This window comes from Gossypium raimondii, chromosome 7, assembly GCF_025698545.1.
Source record: "Gossypium raimondii isolate GPD5lz chromosome 7, ASM2569854v1, whole genome shotgun sequence".
NCBI lineage: Eukaryota > Viridiplantae > Streptophyta > Magnoliopsida > Malvales > Malvaceae > Gossypium > Gossypium raimondii.
The window spans coordinates 33,258,932-33,269,136 of NC_068571.1; the positions used below are offsets into that span (position 1 = coordinate 33,258,932).

A 10,205-nucleotide genomic window follows, 5' to 3' on the forward strand; every position below is an offset into this window, starting at 1 on the left:
CACACGCGGCTCGATCATATAAGTGAGAAAGGTATGACAACATTGTGTAAACAAGGTCTTCTTGAAGACACTGAAATTGGTAAGTTAGATTTCTACGAACATTGCACTTACGGGAAGCAGACGCAAGTAAGTTTTGATTCAGCTGTGCACAGAATAAAAGGGACTCTTAATTACCTCAATTTTAATTTATGGGGTCCGACTCCTGACATCACAAAAGGAGGTAATAAATATCTCCTAACTTTTATTGTTGATCATTCCAAAAAAGTTTTGGTTTATTTTCTAAAGTAGAAAAACAAAGTTTTTAGAATCTTCAAGTATTGGAAAAAGCTATTAGAAAAAATAGACCGGGAAGTCCGTGAAGCGATTGAGAATGGACAATGGACTTGAGTTCTGTTCATCCAAGTTTAATGAAAACTGCAAATGGGAAAGGATAGAGAGACATTGCACCTTTTTAGCTACTCCGTAACAGAATAAAATTGCAGAAAGAATGGATAAAACCTTGTTGGAAAAGGCCCTATGCATGCTTTCAAATGCAAGTCTAGGGAAGGAGTTTTGGGCTGAAGTTGTAAATTTGGAAAGTTATTTGGTAAACCAATCTGCACATCGAACATTTCATGGTAAAGTTCTAGAAGAGATATAGTCTGATAATCCTCCCAATTATTCTAATCTTAGAATTTTCGGTTGTCCTACTTATGCTAAAATTAACTAGGGAAAGTTCGATCCAAGGGCAGTAAAGTGCATTTATCTGGGTTACTTTGCTGGTACGAAAGATTTCAAATAGTGGTGTCTGAAAACCAATAAAACTATTGTTAGCAGAAATGTTAAGCTCTATGAATCAACCATGATTTGTACGATAAAGGGGTTACTTATTTTGAAAGACACAACAAATTAGAGTGTTTCAAGCAATGTGGAGTCAAAAGAAGAAACAAGGGGTGACGTCGCAATGACACGAAAAGGCACATTGCAACATAACAATGAGCAGGGTCATCGTCTCAATGAAGAAATACACGACTTCACGATGATACGACAAAATTTTTGTTCTTGTGAAGCTAACACTGCTTCGGATCAGTTTGGGACTTCATCTGGCTCTCAATTACCCTCACCATATCAATTAACTAACTATAAGTTGGCTCATGAGAGGAAAATACGATAAATCCAACCGCCATAGAGGTACTGTGAAGGAAACCTACTGGAATACGCTTTAAATGCTATAGAGAGCATTGTTTCAACCGACCCTTCATGATATTTTGAGGCATTTCAGACCTCCGATTGTAGTAAATGTCTCATTGTTATGGAAGAAAAGATGGAATCACTTCAAAAGAACGAGGCTTGACGGCTAGTTAAACTACCCATCAGTAAGAAAATAGTTGGTTGCAAATGGGTGTTTAAGAAGAATGAAGGTTTGGGTTCAAATGAAGCTAGTTACAAGGAAATATTGGTCATAAAGGGCTATAATCAAGTGGAGGGAGTTGATTTTCATGATGTTTTCTCTCTCGTTGTGAAACATATGTCCATTCGGGCACTTTTGGCTCTTGTTGCATCAAATAATCTCGAGTCAGAGTAGTTAGATGTGAAGATTGCTTTCCTTCATCGTGACCTTGAAGAGGAGATATACATGCAACAATTTCAGAACTAAAGGTAAAGAAGGTCATATTTGCCTTCTTAGAAAACCATTATACGGTTTGAAGCAGTCTCTCGGTAGTGGTACACAAAGTTCGACTCCTTAATGTTAAGTATTGATTTTTAACGACGTAAGTATGATAGCTGTGTATATTTACAATGTCTTGATGATGGTTCATTCATATAGTTTTTGATTTATGTTGATGATATGTTGATTGCGGCTAGGACCATTCAAAATTGAAAGACTTAAAACCATGCTTAACTCTAAGTTTGAGATGAATGATTTAGGTGCAGTAAAGAAAATTTTAGGGATGAAAATTTCAAGGGATAGATGTTCCAAAAAAAATGTTTTTATTGCAACAAAGGTACATCAAGAAGATCCTTCAGTGATTTGACATGTAAGACTCAAAACCGATAAGTACTCCCTTAGTTGCACATTTTAAGTTGTCAATTTCAGATTCTCCCCAAAATGAAGAAGAAGAAAGGTACATGTCAAAAGTACCTTATTCAAGCTTAGTTGGAAGTCTAATGTATGCAATGGTATGTACTCGTCCCGATATTTCATATGCTGTTAGTGTTGTTAGTAGATACATGGCCAAACTGGGTAAGTTACACTAGCATGCAGTTAAGTGGATATTCAGATATTTTGGAGGTACTTCTAACATATGCTTAAAGTTCGGAATAAGCCAAAATGGCTTAGTCGGATATGTTGATTCAGATTATATAGGAGACTTAGGTCAAATGAGGTCTCTCATAGGTTACCTATTTGCCTTCGAAAATTGTGCCATTACTTGGAAAGCTACACTTCAAGCTATAGTGGCCTTATCGACTACTAAAGCAGAATACATGACAATTACTGAAGCAGTAAAAGAAGCAATTTTGTTAAGGGGTCTATTTAGCGAACTGGTTAATGAAAATTGGGCAATTGTTGTATATTGTGATAGTCAAAGTGCCATACATCTCACCAAAGATCAGATGCATCATGAAAGGAAAAAGCACATAGACATTCATTATCATTTTTTTCGAGAGGTGATCATTCAAGGGCATGTTCAAATTCATAAAATTGGCACAAAACATAATATAGCTGACATGTTGATAAAGAGTCTTCTAGTTTCAAAGTTAAAGAACTGTTTTGACTTGGTGAGTATCCAACGAATATCCAATTAGGCCCGTTACAGGGCTTGCAAAAGAGTTAAGTGAAATACGAGTCAAGGTGGACATTTCTGAAAATATGCCTCGTATTTCGATCAAACAGTGTGTGACGTCACAACGAGGATGAGCTATTTGTCTCGACGAGCAGCTAACATCACAACGAGAAGAAAGCCCTCGTCCCAACGATGCGGTCCTTCTTTGTCCCGACGACCAGACGCCACATTATGACGTGGTGATGTGTTCATCAAGTTTCTCGATTTTCTTCTCTCAATCAAACTCTGTTTTTAGTTTCCTACTTAAACTCTGATTAACCTAGGGATATTTTAGTCATATATGCTATGAATTTCAACCTATAAATAGGCCTTAGTTACTCTAGGTTTTACACAATAAAAATATTTAGATTGAGAAAATTCTGTTCTTTGTTTTGAAGGATTTTTCTTTCGGAGTTTCGAGTTTTTATTTTGATTCTCTCCTTCTCTTGTACTCTTCTATATTATAGTAAAATATCCTTTTTCCCCGTGGTCTTTTATCCTCTTTTGAGGAGTTTTTCCACGTTAAATTTGTATGTTGATCTTTTCAATCTCTTAGTTATTTTTCTTGTTTGTTGCATACATGGGTTAATTCCCTATAGTTTGCTTAAGGTTTTTGGGTAGAAAATCTTAAGGGAAGTGATTCTATCTTGTCTAGTGAAAATATAGTGTTTTGTAAAGGTTAAACATTGTCTTTGAAATGTTCAAATATAGTGAATTTGGGAAATTCCTAGTTGTGGTAAGCTAAGGTAGTGGAGGTAGGTAATTGGGCCGAACCACTATAAATTATTGAGTCTCCTTTGTTTGTCATATATTTTTAAAGTTTTTAAAACACCAATTCACCTCCTCTTGATGATTATCGAGCTTAACAAATATATTTATATGAAAATAAAAAATTTAAATTATTAATTATGTTTCAAAAACATAATTTATTGATTATATTTTATTTTAATGTAATTAGAAAGTAAAATGGTTAGAAAACAAATTATTAGAAATTGATTTAAAATATAAAAAAACATGTATAAACAAGTATGAAACTATACACACCGATGCAATTTGATGCTAGTTAAAATGGGTTGAAACAAATTGATATTTGGCAACATTGTCTATTCAATTCCTAATTTTATATATTTTAATATTATAATATTTGTATATATAAATTTTATTGTATGAATACTATTTAATTAAAAAAAGATTTTGAGCAAATCTCACTCCACTTTTAAAATAAGTTCCTTTATTAAATTTATTTTTATTTTAATATATTTTTAAGTTTGTAAATAAAATTTAATGAATAAAAGCCAGTCAGTTCTTTAGTTTAATATTTATATATTTATCATATATTAGACCAACATGCGAGAAATGTTGGCTATTTTTATTTTCGGTTTGTTAAATTAAGAAAATCATGATAATGAATTTAAAATCTTTTATTTCTTATTTCTTATTGGTTTTATTAATTTTAATTTGTCTACTATTAATATTAAATTTATAAAATTAGTTAGAACTTTAAATAGGGGTAGGGATTTTTTTTTTGTTTTTTTTACCTTTTGCCACCTTGGAGACAGAAATTCGTTCACTGAGATTCCTATATCCGTATGGGAGAGAGGAGAAATCCAAAAGCACCACTTTATCCAAGAAGGCATTGATGCTGCATTGAGGCAATGTCTGTTATAATTACATGAATATACTTTGAACAAATCCAACTTTAGAATTTCTTCATGCTAAAAAGGTTGGTCTTACGTAAGGGTACTATGAAGCCACTGGATAATAATGTTGCCATCACTGTAAACTGACAAAAAATTGCAGCTACAGGAGGTGTTTGAATTACAACAGCAATCAAACGGAAAATTGAGGTTCCCACTTGATGGAGAAGGAACTGGATGAAAAGCTGACGGAAGAACCTAAAAGTAACACTTGGGACTTAGAGAACATATTAAAATCTATATATATAGCATAATAATAGAATATTGTCCTTAAAATGCTAACCTTTCTGGTTCTGGACTGTAGCCAACCCCAAAATATATAAGAGATGTCCAAATAAAAGTATCCAAAAATGAAAATGGAATCCTTAAAATAGCTGAAGGAATTGAATAAGCCCATGCAGGATAGAAATATAAATCTCTTTGCTTATAGAATATGCCAAGCCTAGAACTAGTAAGTGCCAGCTCTGGAACTCCACTTGTCAAAATTCTCAAAAGACCAAAAAATAAGCAAGCCATGTACTTTCTTGCATGGAACTCATCGATCTTCATTTGAGTGCGTATAAAAAGTGTCACAACTATCAATGACAAGGAAACAAGCTGCAAGCAAAAAAAAAAACATCCATGGCGTGTTGATTCATATTTGCCATCTCCATATTGATTCATAAATTAATAATATCATGTTAATTAATTGTTATTATGCTTCTACAAAAAAAAAAAAAAGTTACCTGTGCTGATCTGAACATATACAGAAACGAGTTACGCTTGGTAAGAAGCCATTCCCTAGTCAAGCATGCTTTGAATAATTCCCATTTTTCAAAAGAATAGATATTAAATGACAAAGCATTCTTGTGATCCTCGGTTATTTTGAAGGGTGCATAGAGTTCTTCATTTAGTCTCTGTCCAGCAAGGAACTCCTTGAATGCAGCTATGAATTTGTCAGTAGAAACATAACTATGAGGTTGGTCCCTGTGAAACCAGTATTGTGCTTGATCTTTTTGGGAGAGTACCTGTTGTTTGATGAATAAACTTCAAAACAATATTTCAAGAATTCAATGCAAGTATATGTTCTGGCACTTTGAGTGGGGATACATACTTCTAGTAGGAAGTCGGCGAGGCCTTTCCGTGGTGGGCACTTGAAGCCACAATATTCAAAGAACTCTTGAACATCACTCTTAGGTCCGTTGTATACAATCTTCCCTTCGTCCATTAGAATAATGTCATCAAAGAGATCAACGGTCTCCGGAGTTGGTTGAAGAAGTGAAATTAAAATCGTGGCCCCTATTACATGGGCCAATTGTTGTAAGCATGTTACAATTTGAAAGGTGGTGGAGCTATCTAAGCCGGTTGATATTTCATCCATAAAAAATGCTATGGTTGGACCAACCATCATTTCTCCTATTAAATGGAAACGTAAAGCAATTAATACAATAATTTAATTTTCTAACTCAAGAATTTTTTTCAACCACAAATCTCATGCGTTTTCTTTTGACTACATAATTTCACTTTATAGATCATGCTAATAAATTAACTAAAAGCCAATTTTTTAAGATATATATAGTAATATTAATATCTTCACTCAATACATTGGAAATCATGGACTACTATATTTAATTTAATAACATTTAAACTTAAAATATAATTCGAGTTGGTATCATACCAATTTAATTTAAAATTATTAAAATATGTTATATATATAGAGTAAATTATATTATTATGGAAGTATATTTGTCTTTCGATATTTTATATAAACTCAATAAAATTTAATGATAGTAGAATTTGAAACCGTGTCATTATATATTTTAAACATTTTAACTTTATCATTTAAACAAAGGATTCATTTAATTTTTATGTAAACTTTCAATAAATATGTTTATTGCATAACTTTTCACCCCATTATGAGTATGCTATAACTAGTATTATTAATATGGGTCCGCTTAACAAAACCTAAAGGTATCTGTAAGAGATTATCTATTTACCATTTTAAAAGGGTAAATGTCAAATTCACACATGAACATTGATCTAATTTTTATTTCATATATGAGTTTTGATTTGATGTAATTATACATATAAAACTTTAATTATAGGTCATGTGTACACATAAAACTTTAATTTTGCTTCAATTGTACACCTTTAAAAACTAAATATGTTTATTTATTTTCTTATTTGATTAATATAATCATTTGTATATGCAACGGATGAATGTAAGTTGGTGTTGTGTCAATAATATTGTCAGTTATTTGTGAAAATTAAATTAAAATTATATATAATTATAAATAAATAAAGTTCAAATATGACATATAGTTTTGATGTTCAATAGTTTTAGAAAATTTCCTTTTTACTCAATTAATACATTATATTGACTAAATTCCAGATATATATCATTATTTCATGTAAGAGAAGTAATAAATTTATGAGCAAGTGGTATAGATTACGGGCACAAAACCTATCGTAAGCCTTTTCTTTTCACCGCCAGAGATTCCACGGCTCATTGCATCTCCCACAATTGTATCACCACAAATATCCAGTCCTAAGATCTAAACATCATAAATGTCAGCAAAATCTTTAGGGAAAAGCCTATTAATTAACGACAAGACTTGGAGATTATGATGAAAGTCAAAATGAAGTGGATCCAAATATACTACTACACTTCTTTTGTTTCTTCCCTTTAATTAAGCGAATCACCTTTAATATATAATCTGTCTGGAGTGTTCTTTTTAATCCTTCTACTGAAATTGCCTGCCACCATAGATTATTGTCAAAGACAGCAGCCATGGTAACATGTCAGATAACCATATTCTTGCATAACTGGTTACCTTCATATAGGTGTCTAAATCCGGTTCAGGGATGATCCCAAGGAACTTCTCCCGTCTACTGAGTTCTTTCAAAATATCTGCCAATCATAAACAAATTTAAATGATGAATATAATGGTAAGAAGGGTTGATTGTTAATGTAAGATGGAGAACAAAACAATATACATGTACCTGCTCTGCTCCCAATGCCCTGACAACGTGCTGAGAAATCAATTGTCTCTCTTACAGTCATGTCAGAAATATGCAAGTCATATTGATTTATATAAGCCGACGTTTTCTGAGGAACAAACTCACTGAGCTTGTAACCATTATAAGAGATTTCCCCTGAGACCTGAACTTGAATATACAGTTGTTGAGTCAAAACTAGTTTAGCGCAGCCAGTATATTTCCAATAACTGGTTAGATAAGTAAGAAACGAACCTTGAGAGACGGGTCATGCTTCCCTGCAAGTGTCTGCAAAAAAGTTGTTTTTCCACAGCCAGGAAGGCCAAGCAACAGCGTCATCCTGCATTAAAATTAAGGTGCATGCCTGATTTCAAATGAAACAAAATAAAAACGTATAGCTTAATCTTGAAAGGCACATCCTTCGCATTTACCTGGAAGGCTTGACGATGCCGCTCACATCGTTCAGAATTTTAATCTTGTTTGGTTGAGACATACATCTATTAACGTTTGTAATAGCCTGCTCACCATAAGGTATCTCATCCATTACTCACTGTATGCTATCATGTATGTTTTTTTACAAGTAAATCTAAAAGGTCACACTATAATATGCAACGTTAAACACTTACAGAGAATATGTTTGTGATGGTGTTCCAAAGAGTAGGGATATGGGGCTTTCCATGAACCACTTTACACTCTGCTTCCACATTCAGATTCTTAAATCTCACGTCGGTTGTTGGCAATTCCAAACCCACCCTGATAACTCCAAAATATCAATTTCAGTCTGAGACCTCCAAACCCCAATATTATAATTATTATAGAATTTGCAATGACAATAATGTTATATATTACAAAAAGAAAAGAAAAAGACGAGTTTCAAAAGGTTGCTTGGCTTGTTTTAATTTCTTGCCTGGCCATTCTTTCCTTTAGTTTCTTTAACAGCTTGAGATTGTCCTTATCGATTATGGTGATCAGATGGTCAATAAAAACGCGGCGTTCCAATGCTCCAAGCCGAGTAACATTTATCACCTTCTTCCCTAATACCTCATCTTTGCCAGCGTTTAACAACTTTTGATCAAACAAAGATGTTCTAATCCGCTTGAAAGTGGGTAATCTTTCGATTGCAGCCCACTGCAACTCCACTTCATCATGACCAACATCATCATCCTCATCGTCGTCATAATCATCTGAACGTTTCCTCAAGTCTTGAAAAGACGTCGACGACCCCATGGCCGTGCTTCTCTCAAGTTCAGTTGCTTCCACGCCGTTTTTTTCCATTGCCAATTTTTAGTATGGATAAGTAATCTAACAAATTGTGTTCCTTTTCAGGTTTGGTAGTGAATGGACAATATCTTGCTTTGGTTTGATCAAAACAACAGCAGGTATTATCCTAGATTTGTTTTGTTTTGTTGCACATATTACTCCTATCGTGCCATAATTATGCTGTTTTCCTTTAATATATGCACATTAAAGAGAGACATCACGTTTTACCAGTTCACTCCATTTTTGTGGGTCTTTTTCACAATAATTATATATTGCCCTGGGCAAGTGGTTACTCCTCTAAGGATGCCCACTTGATAGTACGGTCCTTGGCTAATTTGTGGACTAATTGCATTACACCAGAGAAAACACGATTATAATTTATGTATTGATAGCTTATACTGTACAGTTTCTCTTTTTTTTTTTAAAGACCCTAACCCAGAGGCGATTCTTAAGGGGCCCGCATGGCCCCGGCCCCCCTAAAATAAAAAATTGTCATTTAGGCCTTCTAATTTTTTTTTTAAAATTTTAAATTAGTAAATATAAAATTGTACTTTGCCCCCCTAAAATTATAAAAATTCAATTTAATATTTTAAAAATTATAAAGATATTGACTATTAAAAATTAAAATTTCATTCGGCCCCACTAAAAAGTTGTTCTGACTTCGCCCCTACCTCTCGGTGAAGTGAGAAAGACATATAAAAGTTGTTAAACTAAGCTTTGTTTGATAATATGTTTTGATATAACAAATTAAAGTGTTTTTTAATAAAAGTTAAAGTTGAACAAAATTAACAAAGTGATTCCTCAAATAAAGTCTAACAAATAAAAATTTTGAATTTTTTACTTTGAACTCTTAGAAATTTTTTATCAACTTTAAAATCAAGTCAAAATAATTTTAATAAGTTAGAATTCTTTCAATTAGTCAAACTGTTTTTAAAACAAGTCTATATAGCTCTAGAACAAAAAGTATCGATAGTTCTCAAAATATCGATACATCTCTTAAAACTAATACCAAATTGACATTCCGTTTCTCAACTCTTTCAGCTAGGTATCGATCCAGTATCGATACTTTTTATATGGTATCAATAGAATTTATCCGGTATCGATATTTTTAGCTCCAATGGTTACTGAATTATGCATTTAATGCAAAAATTATTGATACCTTTTTAGCTAGTATCGATACTCGCTGTTGCAGGTGAATTAAATGTATTGGTTTTCACATTGCTAATGGCTCTATTCATATCTCCAATAACCACAACGGTTGGAAATCAATTAGAGGGTATAAATACCAGCTTTAAAAGATCCTACAATAAGAAGAGAAATAATACAAGCCTAAAAGATCTATCAATCAACCCTTGTGCTCAATTTTCATACTTTTCTTGTATACATTTGTGAGCTTTCATTGTTATTCTTTTAGCTCAAGTGTATTCTTGTTTATTAGTGTTTAATTGCCAAACAATTCAATCTTATA

General features: G+C 32.9%; 1 protein-coding gene across 3 annotated transcripts in view; it reads right to left on the minus strand.

The window, feature by feature from the left end:
- The window catches only part of LOC105795133 (pleiotropic drug resistance protein 3-like), a 30,758-nt gene extending 21,839 nt beyond the window's left edge, over nt 1-8,919 (minus strand). For 2 of the 3 annotated variants that reach the window (XM_052633122.1, XM_052633121.1), the window contains exons 1-13: nt 8,385-8,919; nt 8,104-8,230; nt 7,909-7,994; nt 7,733-7,817; nt 7,484-7,643; nt 7,315-7,391; nt 7,184-7,237; nt 6,945-7,035; nt 5,595-5,896; nt 5,227-5,508; nt 4,785-5,098; nt 4,539-4,699; nt 4,343-4,446 (exon numbers count right to left, since the gene is read on the minus strand). In XM_052633122.1, the coding sequence (XP_052489082.1) occupies nt 4,343-4,446; nt 4,539-4,699; nt 4,785-5,098; nt 5,227-5,508; nt 5,595-5,896; nt 6,945-7,035; nt 7,184-7,237; nt 7,315-7,391; nt 7,484-7,643; nt 7,733-7,817; nt 7,909-7,994; nt 8,104-8,230; nt 8,385-8,752 (2,211 nt within the window). In that variant the 5' untranslated portion in view covers nt 8,753-8,919. The remainder of the gene's footprint in view (nt 1-4,342; nt 4,447-4,538; nt 4,700-4,784; nt 5,099-5,226; nt 5,509-5,594; nt 5,897-6,944; nt 7,036-7,183; nt 7,238-7,314; nt 7,392-7,483; nt 7,644-7,732; nt 7,818-7,908; nt 7,995-8,103; nt 8,231-8,384) is intronic. The other variant, XM_052633120.1, reaches the window with a different exon arrangement.
- Between the last annotated feature and the right edge of the window lie 1,286 nt (nt 8,920-10,205).